This window comes from Vicugna pacos, chromosome 8 (genome assembly GCF_048564905.1).
Source record: "Vicugna pacos chromosome 8, VicPac4, whole genome shotgun sequence".
NCBI classification, from domain to species: domain Eukaryota; kingdom Metazoa; phylum Chordata; class Mammalia; order Artiodactyla; family Camelidae; genus Vicugna; species Vicugna pacos.
The window spans coordinates 24929723-24948787 of NC_132994.1; the positions used below are offsets into that span (position 1 = coordinate 24929723).

A 19065-nucleotide genomic window follows, 5' to 3' on the forward strand; every position below is an offset into this window, starting at 1 on the left:
AGATAAATGAAGTAGTCCTTTAAAAAAAAAAACTCAACTTTTAGAAATGGTAAACTTTTATTCATCTTCTTATTGGGAGCTCTTTTCCTGGTTGTAATAAGAATATACACAAATAATCATAACTTTTGATTTCTTAATATTACAACCAACCCAAAATTCAAAGTGTTTTTTTTCATATAGGTCGGTACTATTGTAAAATAAATTAATTTTAATTACAAAGGACTAGTACCAATATATACCTAAGAAATGTATCACCATTTACCTGTAATAACAAACATGTGCTTTGATGTCTTCATTTATTATTATAAAAATTGAGTTTTCAATGAAGACTATGGTTGTGAAAATAAATTGGAATTAAGCAGTTCTTTAAACTTAAACTAAAAATCATGGAAGAATAAAAATGTCAAGCCAGTGAACACTTTTTTTTCCTGTGATCTATACATAAATATTTTCATGTAAACAAAAGCAAAGATCAAGAAAAAATTAAGTTAAATATCCTTGTCAGCAACCGAAATGTGTAGATTAAAATGGTTATTTTATTTTCTTCATGCTTCCATTGAACAGGACTGGCGTAAGCAGAGCAGCAGGAATCAGGTGAATCTTTGCACTCCTCTCATCCCCTTCAGGAAGTTACACACAGTAAGGACCTCTTTCCACCTCATGAGAAAAGAAATATTAGAGGAATCAGACTCCTGAGAGACTTTCAAATATTAAGTCACTTTTTTTGTTCTACTGTGAAACTATACGGTTTATCAGAATTTTGCCAGTTGAAAGACGGTGAAGCCGATGCTGGTGAGACCCGGCGCAGACACACGAGGCGGCAAATGGTAGATACACAGATGTTCCTCTTGCTGCGGGTTGCCCACGGACTAGGAGATAATGGCTTCCAACACAAAACAGACATTTTTTGAATAAAACAGACAATATTTTAAGTGGATATATTTTCCACAGGAAAGTGTTTTTAGAGTATGCCCCAGAGACCACCTGAACCAGAATCAGGCCAAACACCCAACAGAATAAAAGTGTGCATTCCTGAGCCCAATTGCAGACCCTCCAGGGGCCCTGGGGATCTGAACTGTTCACAAGCCCCCCATGGGAACGCTTAGACACAAATTCAGATTAAAGTCTGAGTATCACTATTCCAGACTATTGGGGGTTTCTTTTGACTCTTTCTTCTGACCACAGATATTTCATTCTCTCTTTCATGCTTCTTACTTACTAGCCAGAAACAAAAACAAAAGCAAAAACATTTCTGATTATTCAGCCTGTGGTGATAACAGTAGTGGTACTTTTTTTCCCCTCAAGAAAATATAGAAGAATAGGCAGCATATGATTCTGCACCTAAATTTTTCAAAGGTACACCACAGTACTTTGTTTTAAAGCTTTCCAAATGTATACATAATGAAAACGTTCAAAATGGTTTGTAAACTGTCCTCAGATTGAGATGATCCAGTGTAAAGAGAACTGCTGTCCGGTGTTATGCCTGAATTCTCCAAAGGCCCTTCGTGGCCTTCTTTCACAAACACCGAGCCTCTTAGCAGGCACTCCAGAGCTCTCACCAGACGATGCAGCACCTGCCAGGCAGCACAAAACTACCCAAGGATTGCTCATAAAAATAGGACAAAGACAACAAAGGTCAGTTTCAACTCCAACCACAAAAGGAGTCTCAAGACCCACTGCCAATACGTAAGATGAATACAAATCATGCTGACTTTCCTCCAGAGAAAGTCTAATTTCAAATATACTTATTAACATCTCCTTGAAATCTAGTTAATATTGAAAATGAAAAGCATGATACACTTCAGTGTGCTAGTGATATCTACTACAGTGTTTACGTCCTATAAGATCCCTATGGATAAAAGCAATTTTACCTGTGAGTAATACGAATGAGAAACCAAAGAGGTAGGTGACTATCATCAGAAGATGACCCTCAAGCAACATGTTGAATAACATACTTGAATCCCAAAAAGGAAGTTTACTGGAAAACGGGTTCTCATACCATGACAATTGCCCAAGAGCAGGGTTTCCCAGGTCCTTCAGGATGTCATCCACCTTCCAAAGTCCTAACTCCTGATATGGTGCCCTGTGCTCTTCAGACATTCAATTTTAAGAAACATCTACTGAAGTGAAATGTAAAGAAATAATACCGGAGACCAAAGAGCAATGCTGACGTCAGCTGGGCTCTTCAAAATCTCTACTTTCACATCAGAGTTGGACAAGACCTTCAAGGTTCAGAGAATCCAACTCTCCGGTTGTACAACTGAAGAAATGAAGGCTCGCTGTCTACTGGTCACAAAGCACTGAAATTCTGAAAAGATACTATACATCCAAAAAGTGTTCCTGGTTAACCTGCCGATTTATAAAGCCCATGGTGTAGCCACGAGGCTACACTTCAGCACTTACGGCCTCAGTCTGAAGCCCCATCCCCCAGGGCTGTTTCACAAAGTGTTCCAGTGGCTGGAGAGAGAAGGGCACCTAAGTAAGGCTCAGGATGCACCTGGGGCGGGGCAGGGGCAGATCGTGAGCAAGAGAAAGGTCATTCCAAATCCCAGACCTGCTGAAAACTTGCTCTAGGCTCGCACCACTGCTTATCTTCACCTCTTTTTAGAGACACGCCTCTGAGGACATTCACAAAGGCCAGCTCTGCTCCGGGCAAGCACTGGGGGTGACAATGCCTTTCTGCCCAGAACACTGAGAAATACAGCTGGACAACTGAAAACATCCAGATCCACAAGGCTAAGACCTATATACAGCTGTATTTAAGTTCTCAATAATTGTCACTCGTTCTGCAAACCAAAAAAGCGCCTTATTTCCTTATAGCCTTATTTAGTCAAGATTTTTAAGTTCCACTTTAAAAAGGTGGTTATGAGTGATTTTTTTTTCTATTTTCCAGACTTTCTGTAATGGCTTCACATTTCTTTTAGTAAAACAACAACAAAAAAAAGAAGCTATTTTCAAAAAAGTTTTAGTCTTTAAAAAAAAAAATGAAAGGATACACATAGTTTCCTCTTGACTATGAAACGTCCAAACCTGAAGGAGGTGTCTGTGTGGTACAGTGTGTGGAACTGCAAAGACCCAGGACTCTAGATTTTTGGATCCCAGGTCTAGAGAACCTTGGGCAGGGCTTAGTCTCTCTGAAACTTGCCTTCTTTATCTGTAAAAAGGCAGAAATAATCCCTCCCTCACAGGACACTGTGAGGATAAAGTGATGCACAGTGCCTGGCACATGGCAGATGTCTAATAAATGGTGCCCCTTCTCCGCACTGGACTCAGAGAATCCTCGAGTAAATGGAATCGTCACAGCCTGCACCAGCCACCCCGTCACTGCATCCCTTTTAAATTTGCAAGAGTGCTGCTATCTCCTTGACTCTGCCCTATTGCTCTAAAGCTATTGTGCTTAGGAAAAAAGTTCTACATTTTTATGTTCTCCCCTTTAAGACTGTATATGCAAATAAAACATTAAAAAAAAAACCCTATCTTCCTAGAAATAATGCGATGTTTCCTAAAGCACATGTCATGAATAAAAACAATTCTGAAAAACATGACTGGATTAGTTTATACATTGTTTCTTAAAGTGCACCAAAGTAAATATTAATGACCTTTAAAATGTCACTAACCCCTATGGGTTACTTTTTAAAATAAAACTAAATATTTATCTACTGAGATGTATGTGGTTTTTGGCTCCAATGTGATGACAAAAAGCAGCAGTGTCTTCCAGAAAAAATAAAAGAATTGATAAACTCAACTAAGCATATTCTTAGCAGCATACAAAATGCCTACAATTCAGTGTAACTGCAGGCTCAATAAAGCACAATCCTGATTCCCACCACAAAAACAAAATCGATCGAAGGAATAGAAAACCATCTCTCCAGCCTAAATCAAGGATTTCTCTTGAACCCTGGAGGTAACACTTGTGATCACATCCCTACTGTGTATCCTTGGTAACAGAATTATAACTAATCACCATTCTGTCTTTACACTGCACACACACATACACACATATACACACACCCTATGAAAAACAATATATTTTAAGTGGAGAAGCCATGAGAAAGGAAATTCGAAGTCAGATAAAGAAGATCCATCACCCCAAATGTCAGGCAGTTCCCACATTCACACCACCGTCCGATGTTCCCCACACACGTAGACAGCACTGGGGCGTATCCGTCGCCTCGTGTGACCAGGGAGCCGCGGCAAAAACTTGAAGGACTTGGGCATCATGTCCAGGCAGGCGTCATGGAATTTCTTAATCCTCCAGTAGTAGATTAGTGGGTTCAATGCAGACTTGAGGTAGCAGAGCCAGAGTAGCCAGGTGCTAATCTCAAAAAAGTTGTGCTGATAGTAAAAGTGCTTGCTGAACGTGGCCACAAGGCTGTAAGTGGTGAACGGGGCCCAGCAGACAATGAAGACAGCAAAGAGAATCAAAATGGTTGTGAAGGCACGCGTTTTAAAGCCCATGTCAATGCTCATCTGGAAGGGTCTCTGTAGACTCATGAGGCCCAGTTTGCTGGCCTGGCTGAGGCATATACCTTCAGGGTAGCTATGGATCCTCAAGGCATTGTGCCGAAGGGTGTTGAGTATGCCCATAAATGAATACAGGATCACCAGGAAGGGGATGAAGAAAGAAATGAGAGAAATCAAAATCACATAAGCTTGGTAACCCGGACTGGTCGTGTACCCAAACACACACTGGGGGGCTCGGGAAGGTATCTGCAGGTCAGGGTTTCCTACTGCCAAAGGAAGAGCTACGCAAAAAGAAGTTGCCCAAGAAACTGCGATGAGAACCTTAGCCCTATACGGATTTAGCTTATCCTGCCTCTGGACTATAATAAGAAACCTGTCAATGCTAATGATGAGCAGGATGGCTACTCCCTCTATCACAAACAACCAGAAAAACATGGCAGATACCCTACAGAAGAATTTGCCGAAAATCCATCTGGTAGTGAGAATAGTGACCAAGGCAAAGGGCATGTTCAGCACTGCAAGCAACATGTCTGCAAAAGCCAGGCTGGCCAGGAGGATGTTAATGGCAGATCGCATGGCCGCTTTTTGGTAAACCATGAGGCAAACAACCAAGTTCCCAAGAAAAGACACAAACAGAATAAATATCATTATAGCAGAAAGGATGATTTGCAGAGGCAAGTTGAGGCCCTTAAAAACTGCTGGTGTTGGGGGCACGGCTGTGCTATTCACTGTCAACGAACTCATCCCAGTGGGAGCTATGGTTCCAAGACTGTATCTAAGCAGTGGACCAATGCCGGGATGCTGGAAGGGTGGAGGGACCGTAATATTCATGTAGGTGTTTTCATAAACTACGAACGTTGTGTTGGATGCTCCCGTATGGGAAGCAGTCAACACTGCAGAGAAGACCATGGTTTCAGCAGGATGGAGGGCACCGGCGGAGAGGTGATGTTCTTCAAGCACTTCAACACAGAGCAGCAGTATCAAGTTTCCTTGATGGGCTTGGAAACACACTCCGGAAAACGGACCAAGAGTTCCACCTTCCACAGGAGTCTTTTTGCCTGAAAACAAGCCCAAAACACACACACACACACACAAATGGGAAATGAGCTTTGTAAGTAACATTTGACTCCTTACCTTTCATCAGGAAGGACCAGTGTTGCTTTCTTTTTGACTGTTTAAAAAAAATATATATATATATATATTTGATTGAAGTATAGTCAGTTTACAATGTTGTGCCAGTTTCTGGTGTACGGCATAATGTTTCCGTCATACATATACATACAGAGATTCCTTTTTGTATTCTTTTTCATTATAGGTTACTACAAGATATGGAATATAGTTCCCTGTGCTATACAGTAGAAACTTGTTGTTTATCTATTTTATATATAGTTCTCTAGTCTAGTCAGCACTAAAATATTGTTGTTTTTATTTTTAGTCAACCAGAGTGGAACTTTCATGACACTCATATATAAAGTGAAAGGGAAAAGAATCAAAATGTATTACTGTCTCAATGGCAAAAAGTATAACTTTACAGTCAATTTTTCTTTAAATTTCCAGAAGCAGCATAGCCTTTCCAAATAGTCGCTATTAATACAGATTTTATGATCTAGTTCTCCTGAGAGTGCTAGCGCTTTTCTTGATAGCTCTCTGGTACAGGTTCGTATTCCATTTTTACATTAGCACAGAACTAGTTGGCAAAGAACCCTGAAATCAGTTTCCTATTTAACACATGATAATCACACACTTTTGCTTTAACACTTTCACAAGTAGGCACTAGGTTATCTTCAATGAAGGATCTGAAAGTTCCAAGGCTTTCTATTTTTTTTTTTTTCTAAGTGTTTCTTCCCATAAATCCCAACACAACTCTATTGGAGAAGTTATTCAAGAAGAGTAGAAAATTTATCTGCAAAACGTCTTGGTCACATTTTCAAGACTTCTTTTCCTTTTCTGAAGTTTCTTGGCTTCTCATATTCTCTCTTCTTTGCCATGCCCACCCATTTCCATCCTTTATTTTCTGACACAAATACTTCTATCTCCTCAATTGCTTCCAAGACTGACCTTATTGTATGTCAGCAACTTGGTAGAAGATGTCAACCAAGTAAGAAAAATGGGGATTCTAAAGACAATGACTAGAAAGATATTCAGGTATGGAAAATGAGTTCTAGAAAACTTATAAAGATATTTAGTTATCTTGCTCCAAAAAGTTTGTTATCATCTTTCTCTTATCCTTACTCCGAACTTCTTAATTTCTGAAACCCTTGAGTTTTCTGTAGGGAACTTTTTTTTTTTTTAAGGAACTTTCTTAATCTACTATCTTACTATCCCACTTTTCTGATGTGGTTTCTACCTTCTTTACTAGAAAGGTAACTTTAATCTCTTTCATTGGAAAGAACACCCTTTGGATTTCCCGGTAGATTCCTTTAATAATACAAAAGATTGGGGGGGGGGAATTGCAGACATTTAAGACAATGCTGCAATTTTCTCATTATCTGAACTTATAATTAGTCACCGATTTTAGGGGTAAATGCCAAAAGTTTATTTACTCATTTCCTGTCGTATAGAGGGTAGAAGGATCCCATTCACGAGACCCAGGATCCAGCACTGAAGCCAAACCATGGGCTCTCTACCATACTCAGATCCCTCTACAGTCCCCAGTGCTGTCCAGGGCTGGTTTTAGGAATAAGGAGAATACTCGTCTGTTTGTTCAAAATAGTAGTTTTGCCATGTACTTTCACTTTTATGACTTAATTTCTTTGTCCCTGCTAGATATTATCCATCCTCACATATTCACTTTGAAATGCAAAACTTAACTGAATAAGCTGCCCTACTAATGCCCAGTGGCTCTCAAATTTTATTTACCCAAAGGGCCAGTGGGGAAAGGGGCACTGGGAGCTTTACACCATAATCACCATAAGTCTCTTTATAACTACCTACATATACATACAAAAAGAATAAAGACTGTGTTCACTACATAAATCAGTCTCAATACCATGCTATTTCTAGAGAAAAATTATAAATGTATAGCTTAAGCCTGAGGTCACAGTTGTAACTGTGGTTGATCAAGTAAACAAACATATCCATCCTGAAGCAGTACACACTTCTAAACACTTAGTTTCCTTGATTGTGTTGAGGAACAAAAACAAAGGCTGGAATGGAACCATAATTTAAAAGATGCTTTTTAGGTTGATATATGTACGTATGTAGTCATAACATTTTTCTGCCATTACCATAAAAATCTCTAACTCAATTCATTCAATTACTCATTCATCAAACCTTTATTTAGCAGGACATACCAACCATAGACCCTGAATCTCAAAATTACACTGAAATGACAGTAATGTAAAGATTTTTTAAATAAAGTGTACAACTCCAAAGGACAAGAAGTATGAAAAATACGTCATTAGATAAGAGGGTTTTTTTTAATGTTTTAAGGAAAAAGGCAGATGGTGGAGTGGTAACTGAACAGAGCAGAACAGTGTCACCACCAAGGACCTAAAGGATGATGGTGATTATCCCTAACACACCTGCAGAAAACAGATAGATCATGCGCAGTGCAGATGCTGTACCAGCGGTGATTTCATTTATGGAGTAGATCAGCACATTCCCTGGTAAATAGCTATTAATTGGGGAAATTATTATTTTTTTTCCTTATATGTGTTAGCAAAGTACACCTGGGCAGTCTGGCTCCAGTTGGCACCCCACTATCCAACCCCAGGGCTCTATCAGCTCTCCAGCACCCTCTCACAACACAGCCCACAGGGACGTTGACTGCCTCTCCGTTCCATAGAACGGCATGCTTTCCATGATATGCTGACTGAGCAGTATGCAGTTACTACTCTATACTTGGTAAAACCAGGTGTCCCAAAGGGCAGGGTAAGATTATTCCAAAAATTCAAAGGCCTGCCATCTTTGTAATTTTCTGGGGATCTTGTAGCATGTCAAGATAGCTCTTCCAAGGTGACAGTGGGCTCTTCCTTCCACTAAAATATAGGCACAGCACTTAGTAGGCTCTTTTGGACTTGGAAGGCATCGTATACTTATTTGGGTATGTTATTCTGACCCATTTATCTTGCAGAGCTGCCAGGTTTGAGTGGGACATTTAATAAGAGAAGATTCAGCAACAGGTCCAGAGTGCCATGACAGCTGCTCCACCACTTGGGCTACATAGCCTGACAGATTCACTGGTGTTTTAAGTGTCCGTGGCAGACAGGCATTCTGCATGGCATGGGGTGGGCCCCCTATCGGTGAATTACAACCTTTATAGGTGAACAGAGACCTTTAGGATTTTGGAACAAAGCCACACAGCATAAGCATTCCACATGAACTTAGTGTTGTCTGACCTGAAGCCATGAAGTCTGGTGTGCACAGAGCTCTTCACCTTAAACAGAAGTGGTATATGTGAAGTCACATCTCATGGGTGCTGTGGGCATAGTTAGGTAATATAAGCAAATGGCTCATATTCCCATAGCTCTTATTCTTGCTACATTGATCCTCTCTTCAAACTTCTCCTGTGGCCTCATCAAGAGGAGTTCCTTATGACCAGTTAATTAAAGAAGAAAAATTGAGGTGTGACTTAGAAATGGTTCTATACAGCATGTTGGTGCCACCCAAGGGTGAAGAGCTGTAACACTACAGCCCCACTCAGGAGCCCTTAAGGACATGGCAAAGGGAAAACCTCCCAGTGGGCAAAACTTTGAACGGTATACAGGAACCCCTTGGAATCCCCAGGGGATTGGTTCCAGGGCCTCCATGGATATCAAAATCCAAGATGCTCAGTCCTTTATATAAAATGGTGTAGTATTTGCATATAACCTACACACATCCTCTTGTATACTTTAAATCATCTCTAGATTACTGATAACATGTAGCAGAATGAAAATACTAAGTAAGTGTTTGCTGGTGTATAGCAAACTCGAGTTTTGCTTTCTGGAACATCCTGGGTTTTTTTTCAAACATCTTCGATCGGTGGTTGGTTGTAGCTGCAGAAGCAGAACCCGTCAATATGGAGGGCTGACTGTACCCGGTTGTTCCATTTTGAAGGAAACATGTCAGAGGTACAGATCTATACTTATCCATGGACAGTAGCTAATGATCTGGCCAGCTGGCCATGTAAATACTCACCAGATAGCAACTTGAAAACTAAGGAGCTAAACAATCTGGTAGACAAGATGACACATTCTACAGAAGTTAACCAACTTCTTTTTCTACTCTTGTTCTTCCCCAAAGGGATTATGAACAAAGTAACCATAGAAGTAGAGCTGGAGATTGTGCATGGGTTCAGCAACATGGGATTTTCAATTACCAAAACCAATCTGGCTACAGCCACTGAGTACTCAACTGAGAACACAGAGACCAAAATTGGACTTATTGAATATGGCATCATTCCCTGGGGCACTGGCCAGCCATCTGGTAGCAGGTCGATTACATGGACTACTTCCATCATGGAAGACTTTGTTCTTATTGGAATATACTCATATCCTGGATAATTTTATCAAATTCAACTGTCAATCACAAGATCAGTATGTTTAGCATATATACTTCCTTTCTTTCACAGAATATACTATATGTGTCAGAGAAAATGAATCAGAAAGCTAAAAATTTCTACCTATGTAGTTATACTTTTGGAATAAAAGCAGTGGAAATTCAAAACTGAAACAATTAGAGTTTTGTTTTTTAAGTACTTAGAAGCATATCAAGATATTTACTCAGTACTCAAAAAGAGAATTTCTATTCTTAAAGAGAGTAACTTAGTGTCTCCTGAGTTTTGCTAAAAAGGGTAATGTCAAAGAATGTCTTAAGCTTTTTTAATATAAGCTTTCTAAAAAATTCCACAGCAACTCTGCAAGATTATTATTACTATAATCCCCATTTTAAGTATGAGGAAGCTGAACAATTATATGCCACCAGACTAGATAATTTAGAAGAAATGGGTAAATTCCTAGAAACATACAATTTACCAAGACTTAATGATTTAACACAGTACCAGAAATTCTGAAAAGACGAATAATGAGCAGGGAGATTGAATCAGTAATTTAAAATGTCCCAACCAGTACCAGATGGCTTCACTGGTGAATTCTAGAAATTGGGAGTTTGGGATTTGTAGATGCTAACTACTATATATAAAATAGATAAACAACAAGGTCCTATGTATAGCACAGGGAACTGTATTCAATCTTCTAATAGCCTATAATGAAAAAGAATATGAAAAGGAATATATATTTATGTATAACTGAATCACTATGCTGTACACCAGAAATTAACATTGTAAATCAACTATACTTCAATTAAAAATAAAATTAAAAAACATATAGGTGGAACTGGATTATAAAATACAAAGTACCATTAAAAAAAGTATTATAACCATGATCTTTCTATGGCACTTCAATTATTTTATGCAATCAATATATTTATTGTACACCATTGGCAGAAGTATAAACTGGTTCAACTTTTTGGTGGTTAAATAGGAAGTATTATTCTACATTAAAAATAAATAATTTAAATATTATCTGGAATTCTGTATTATAGAAATAATAGTAAAAACATGCACATAAGGATATTTATTACAGATATTATTTAAGAGTGAAAAACTAGACCCTCTTTGAAATGCTCAACAATAGTAGTTAGATGAATTATAGTACACACACGCTCGAGAAAGAACATGGATCTACCACATATAAGAAGCTAATCTACAACAGTGACACCAAAGAATATTTATCATACACTGAGTGAAAAAAATCAACCTGCAGATTGACACACAACATAGTCCCATTGTTGTACAGGTATGTAGATGTGTGTACACGTGTGTGTATGCACATGTGTATATACATGTATATGTGTATGTTTAGACAGACAAATAGAAGAACATATACTCAACTGATGAAAAGGATTTCCTCTCTAGTGTGAAAATAAGGGTGCAAAATATATTTTCCTTATTTACTTCTGGCTTTGTAAAATTTCTCTTCACATTAAGCAAGTACTGATCTTTATTTTTCTGTCGAACTTTTCTTTACTGTTTCCTAAATGAAACAGGACGCAGGCTGCAGCCTATCTTCTTTGTAACCTGTCAGCCTAACACAAAGCTCTGTACGCCAGTGATGCTAAAAACTGCAATGACCATTTAAAGCAGCCTTTAACCACGGACAAGAGAAGCAAGCCATCTAGCTTGTGGATCCTTGATGACTGGGCTCAGTGAAGGCCCTGGGTTCAGGCTTCTCAGGGCTCCCAGCACCCCAGGCCCTTGCTCACTGGATCCGCCCTAAAGTTGGCTTTGAGTCCACTGAGCCCAGGCTACTGGGAAGGGCTGAGCAACACCATTTTGAGATAATTGCTGCTGCTCTAGAACTCTTCCATCCCTTAAGGAGCGAACTAAACACATATTTGGCTGCCAGTAAAGACCAGCGGACTAATAGGATTACCCAGGTGTCTTAGCAGATTCATAACTGTCACAGCAGAATAGAAACAGGTAAGAATTTGAAATACTGGCCTTACTCAGACTGTCTGCTTTTGTCTTGAACATAGTGAAAATCTAAAAGAAAGGAAAATGCCTAAGAGAAAGGGGCGCTTTTGTCCTGGCTTACAGAGCATCTCTCTCCCACTCTGGGCCAGAGGCGATGCTGGAGGAGAAAAGGCCACACCGCTGGCCTCCTCTGATACTCACCACACTCTCAGCCAAGAATTTCCCAAAGGCTTCCTCCCTCCACCCCTGTCCTTCCTCTCATTCAAGAAAGAAATAAATTGAAAACTAAGAGGAAAGACACCATGTATCACACATAAATCCACTCCTTACTCGTCTAGAGTTAAACAGGAAAAGGGGAATGGTAGACAAAGACACACCAGGATGGATGCAAATATCCTGAGTCTACTCCTGAGTTCTCGTATAGGTAGACATAACCAGAAGTAAAGAACCAGGCATTTCACCTCAGAGGTAGCCCAAATTTCAACTTCATTTCATAAGAAAAAAAAGCAATCACATACGTTGGGCATCCTGCCTTAAAATTTAAAAAAAAAAGTCTACAAATAAATGTATATCACTATAGCATTTTTTTTTGGCTGAATTGTTATTTTTTGGTTTATCTGTAGGTAAAATAAAAGGACACTTTGAACAAACTAATCAAAAGAGAACATTTAACAATCAAGTAAAGTGGATGGGGTAGGGGAGGGCTTATTTGAAGTCATTTTTATAATGAGAAATTCATCACTTCGTCAAAACTTCTCTTATTTTCAAGGTATATCTAACTTAAAACCTATATGCAATGAAGGTAAAGGGAAAAAAATGCTATGTGCACATTTTAAGTATGAGCCACAAGCAATGTTCTATTTATAACACTGTTCCATTCCTAATATATTTCTGATTCCAACCAGAATATTCACCACAAAAAAATAGAGTTTTTCTCATGAACATTCAAAGGAACATTTCATTCTCCCATAGACATTTTTAAAATTAGATTATTAAACATGAGGATTTATTTGCATTTGAGTTACTCTTCCCCACAATCACCAAGGAGAAGTTAAACTAAGTGTCAGTAAGGGCTCTGTTTCAGAGGAGACTATTCTAAGTGACTTTTGATGACAATTAAAAGGGAAACTCAAGTGGCCAGAAAGGTCAGCATTTAACAGAAAAAGTAAATTAATTGTCATTAAAAATTAGAAAAATGTATTTTTTTTAAGTGGCTCATAGAATTAACCTTCTGGAACATTTTCTAGAAATACAAAAAGCAACAGAAATGATGAGCCCTATGGGTGACAGGGTTTGTTCATCTTCCCTTTGTCCCTTGTTCCTAATTCTTATTCTTTGGCTCACATTCATTAAGCCGTTGTTCTGCTGAGAATCTTCATCTGCCTATTACAGAGGAAAATGCAGGCCAATTTAATTCCATCAGACTTTCTGAACAGTTCACAGATACATTACTTACCTGACACTGATGTTTCTCACAGTGGTGCTTGACAGTAAATTCAACAGTTGGAAGGAAATACCAAGTCTCATTAGGTAATGAGCCTGGAATCTTAAATCATAGCTCTGCCTAGATCTATAACTGCTATGTTAAAACTTGAATATCTCCTTTTACCACCTCTAAAGTACTTGTATAAACCACAAATTTTGTTTTGTTTTTCACACCAAAGGGAGTACACAGGTACTTAGATTGAAATCCACATGCTAATTAAAACCAATATAATTTAGTCTGACTTTGAGAAACACACATAAAAAAGAAAAAAAAAAGGTTTTAAAAGTTTGGTTCTTTTCTTCTTATGCCACAATCTCCTCCCTGCCCACTCTTCAATTACTGCCTGTATGCAGATACCTGACAAATGTGTTTCAATAGCCCAAACCTTGCTTCTGAATTCCAGGCTCAGTACCCAACTGCTCCTTTACCATCTGCACTGGATATCTCAAAGGCACCTCAATCCCTAAATGCCCAAATTAAACTTAGGGGGATGGTCCCTGCCCCCTCGAAGTGACCCCACACCAGAGTTCCTGTGTTCAGTGACTGGAGTGCCACCCATCTGGCTGTACAAGCTAGAAACTGAAGAGTCACCTTGACAGCTTCCTGCCTCAGCCATGATTCATTCCCTCCTCCAAGAACTGTCAACTTTAACTCCTAAATATTATTTCTATCAGGCTACTTCTCTCCAATCCCTCTCCATCATCCTGGTCCAAACTCAAAACTACCAGCAAGATTCCTGAGGCAGGAATTTTTGCCTGGGTTATTCACTACTGATTCCCAACAGCTACAACTGTGCCTGTCACACAGTCCATGTTTGGTGAACATTTGCTAAGTGAGTAACAGCCTGCTGCTGACTATTCACCCAGCCCCATTTCCTGTTCACTTTCTGAACGCCTACTCTTCCATCACTGTGGGAATCTTCTCTGGCCAAGACCAAGCCAACCCCTACCCCCACCCTACTGTCTCATTTCCACGTGTATTTCTCTGTGATAACACTCTATCAGCAATCATTTCACAGTTACCCACAGCATCCCTAGATCCATACTTGTGCCCAGGCCTGCTCTGTTCCTGCCCTGACTAGAGAGAAAAACCCAGGAAGGCAGAGGTGTGACTGTTTTTGCTCAGCACTGTATCCTTAAACTCAGATAGCAGCCTGGCAATATAGCATACACTCAATAAAAAGCTAGTGAGTCATTACCTCTAAAAATTCTGCCATCACATTTATAACTCAGTACCTCCTTTTATTCTGTTTTTGAAACCCTTCAAAAAGAGTTTACTTTATACTTCTTTATTAAAACGTTTGGTGCATCTTGTCTATTTGGAAGCAAGCTGCAGAGATTAGCATAGTAATATACAGGGAAAGGATGCAATCAAGTTCCTGGTGGGATCTGAGTCTCAGGGCAGTGTTCTGCTCTCTAAGTAATGAGCCAGTGAATTGCTATAGTATGACTGTTTATGTCCCACCCCATTCCAATAAAATTCATAAGTTGAAAACTTAATGGGCCAATGTGATAGTATTAGGGGGTGGGGCCTTTGGGAACTGATTAGGTTGGAAGGGCAAAATACGCATGAATGGGATTATTGCTTTTAAAATAGAGGCCTGAGAAAGCTCCCTTGGCCCTTGTGCCATGTGGGGACACAGCAAGAAGTCAGCAGTCTGCAGTCTGGAGAGGGGCCCTTAGAGTACCATACTGCCATGCTAGCACCCTGATCTCAGACTTCCAGCCTCCAACACTGGGAAGAACAAATTCCTTTGTTTATAAGTCACTCAATCTGTGGTATTTTGTTACAGCAGCCGGAACAGACTAAGTAGAGGAACACAAGTATATAAAAATCTACGGTCTAGAAATTATGTGAATGGAAGCAGCACATTCACAGAAACTAGGGGAATATGAATCTAGGATTAAAGCCTGAGCAGTACTAAAAATATAAATATAAAAGAATAATAAAAATCAGAGCAGTATGCAACTCTTACAGACTATGAATGGGAAACTAGGACATGAGAACAGGGAGAGAGAACCTGGGAAGTGCTCTGACTCTGTTTACAAGCCTATCTGTTCACTCAGCCCCACCTGCCACCTGAGCCTCCCTAAATCCCCTGGACGTTAGCTGCCTGCCCAAATCTGACTCCATACAACCCACAAAGGTTCGAGCTCCTCCATCCACTTCTCAGCTCATATTACTCACCACACTGGTAGGCCTGGGATTGGCTTTCCACTGGCTGCCCAGAGTGGCTCCTTTAAGAGTGGAGGTCGAAATACTCTGGGGCGAATTTTGGCCCAGGAGGCATACAAGACAAAAAGGATGTCTCTTCCTTACATCTCTGACTAACCACCAGGCCCATGCAGGGTTCCTTAAAAACCTGTCTAGAAGGCAACTCAGCTGATGAAGCTGTGGCCAGATCAGTAACATACCACTTTGCATTTGCTTTTCCTCCCTCCCTGCCTCACTTCTCTTTTCCCCTCACTCTTGCTACCCTGGGATTGCACAGCCCTTCCATTAGGTTAGCTTTGCCTCAGGCTATGGTTTCTAGGAAACTCCACCTAAGAAAAATAAAAGCACTGAAAAAGAGATTCTAATCCCCAATGTTCATAGTAGCACTATTTACAATAGCCAAGACATGGAAATAACCTAAATGTCCATTGACAGATGGCTGGATAAAGAAGTTTGGTATATTTATACAATGGAATACTACTCAGCCATAAAAAAGAATAAAATAACGCCATTTGCAGCAACATGGATGATTGTCATTCTAAGTGAAGTAAGCCAGAAAGAGAAAGAAAAACACTATATGATATCACTTATATGTGGAATCTAAAAAAAAAAAAAAGACAAACTTACAAAACAGAAACAGACTCACAGACATAGAAAACAAGCACAGTTCCTGGTGGGGGTGGGAGGAAGGGGTGAGAAGGGATAAATTGGGAGTTTGAGATTTGCAGATACTAACTACTATACATAAAATAAACAAGTTTGTACTGTATAGCACAGGGAACTATATTCGATATCTTGCAGCAACCTACTATGAAAACATATATGAAAAAAAATATATGTATGTACATGTATGACTGAAGAATTGTGCTGTACACCAGAAACTGACACAACATTGTAAAGTGACTATTTCAATTAAAAAAAAAAGAACTAAAGGAAAAAGAAAAAAGAGGTCCTAATCTAAAATGATACTATTACTACTACTCTCTTTCTTCTATACCCAAACTGCAGTTAATGACCTCATCATCCATTTACTTGAACCCAAAACCTGGGAGTCAAACATGGTTTCTTCTCGCCCCTTCACCAGCACCAAACCAGTCGCCTCAGCCTGCCAATTTTACCTCCTAAGTAGTTCTCTGTTTCCCCTCCTCTATACCCCTATGACCTCGTCTGGGTAGGAACCTCCTGAATGGAGGTCCTCCTCAGTCTTGCCTTCCCCTTTTAAGTCCACCCACCAAACTGTAGCCAGGAGAACTTTTTATAAAAATCACAAGCCTAATCACGTAAACACTTAATAGATTTCCATTCACTACAGCAATTTTTTTCCTCCTCAACAAACCTGAGGGATCCAACATATTCATAAATTGATAAGAATTCAGGGACAGAGGGTGATATGGAAGGATTGGCACCCAAAAAACACGTATGGGAGTTTCCAAAAGACGCATGTGTACTTGGGAAAAGCTTCCCTTCTGTCTGCTCTCCCAGATGATAATATACCTAGGTGGGTTTTGTTGCTGCTGTTGTTTTGTTGTTTTCTTAGTGTCCTTTCTCCCACCACCCGGGAAGAACAGGGCCCCCGGGCCATGGAAGTAGCCATGTGACTTCCAAGTACTTCATCTCCATGCAATGACAGGTCTGGGGACGGACAGGCCCATGGCACCTGCTGGTCCCTCTCCCTAAAGGACCTTCCACATTTCTATCTCCGGTCACTCTTACACACTCTTACACTTCCTCTAAGATCTCATTCTCTCCAGAAATCCCTCTCAAGGCGGCAGATTGGACTAAGCATCTTGTCTCTGCACTCCAAGTGTACTCTCTGCACACCCCCATGTTAGCACGGTGTTACAGTAACAGTCTCTCCCCAGGAGCAAGGTATCTTTCAGGAAATTTTTATTAAGTCTTCACTAAGCCAGGGGGTGAGAGAAGGCTGATTTCTAAAAAGTAATCTGGGATTCCCTTGTGTTAAAAAAATTCTGTTAAATATAACTACCCACCAAGTAAAATACCCATCTCTGCGAATCCCTGTAATAAAGTAACAGGACTGTCTCACACTTTAAGATTCAGAGATAATTTTAAACTTAAAAAAAAAAAGCTACCAAAAAGAAAGAATATTTCCTTTTCCTAATTATCTGCCTTTAGTTCCCATGCCCCTACATATATTCCAAATGCTGACAGCTCTTTAAGGATGTTTCAACCTAAATGACCAATATTTAGAGACCTAGTTAACTCAGTAAGACATTATTCAGCCACTTTGTTGATTAAGACTGTAAAAACATGGGGAAATGCTTTAAATGTAGTCATAAAAAACAGGATGCAATATTTCATTTTTATAACATATAACTATTTTACACACACACACACACACAGAGGCATAAAAGGAAATAATCACCCAAATGCTAAAAGTAATATGTTAATGGTGGTAGGAATGTGGGTTTTTCCTTTTCTTTGTACGTTTTAATGTGCTTTTATTATTTGGATGAGAGAATAAAAATAACTAATGTGAATCCCAAAGAATATTTTCAATGCATTTGAAAGAAAGCATAAAGCCATGCCTCACTAACACTCTATCAAAGTAAAACCTAAGTCTGTAAGAATTCATTATAGCCAGATGATCCAGTTAACACTGAGGGGAGTGAATGAGCTTCACCATCTTGATGACAGATATGTTTTGACAAGCACTAGTCACTTTCCTGGCCTGTCTAACTATGTTGGGATGTCGTTAAAGATACAGATCATATGTGCAGGACACAGGGCTCAGTGTCACAGCTGGTCTCCTGCTGGATGTCTTGAGAGTTCCCAAAACTCTGCAGAAAGAGCTTCTGAGTGGTGGCTTTCCTTAGTGTGACACATGGTTGTCCCTGAGGGTGACTGAACTAACTGCATGGAAGGCCAGACTGGGGCACACATTCCAAGGAGGTTCCCAATGCCTGTGTTTTCAGCTCAAGCAGAGAAGAGCAGGAGCTGTTCTACCCTATTTTCCACCACCACCCCAGCAGAGCTATTCCCACATCTACTTTTTTTTTTTAACTTTTTTTTATTGAGTTGCAGTCATTTTACAATGTTGTGTCAAATTCCAGTGTAGGGCACAATTTTTTAGTTATACATGAGCTTACATATATTCATTGTCACATTTTTTTTTCACTGTGAGCTACCACAAGATCTTGTATATATTTCCCTGTGCTATACAGTACAATCTTGTTTATCTATTCTACATTTTGAAATCCCAGTCTGTCTGTTCCCACCCCCTGCCCTCTTGGCAACTACAAGTTTATATTCTGTGTCTATGAGTCTGTTTCTGTTTTGTATTTATGTTCTTCTTCTTTTTTTTTTTTTTAGATTCCACATATGACAGATCTCATATGGTATTTTTCTTTCTCTTTCTGGCTTACTTCACTAAGAATGACGTCCTCCAGGAACATCCATGTTGCTGCAAATGGCATTATGTTGT

At 39.6% G+C, this 19065-nt stretch overlaps 1 protein-coding gene across 2 annotated transcripts in view; it reads right to left on the reverse strand.

Annotated features, from left to right (window-relative positions):
• GPR63 (G protein-coupled receptor 63) overlaps positions 1–19065 on the reverse strand; it is a 111735-nt gene that overhangs the window by 67685 nt on the left and 24985 nt on the right. The window contains exon 2 of one of the 2 annotated variants that reach the window (XM_072965639.1): positions 263–5635. In XM_072965639.1, coding sequence (XP_072821740.1) covers positions 4114–5586 — 1473 coding nt within the window. In that variant the 5' untranslated portion in view covers positions 5587–5635 and the 3' untranslated portion in view covers positions 263–4113. The remainder of the gene's footprint in view (positions 1–262; positions 5636–19065) is intronic. The other variant, XM_072965640.1, reaches the window with a different exon arrangement.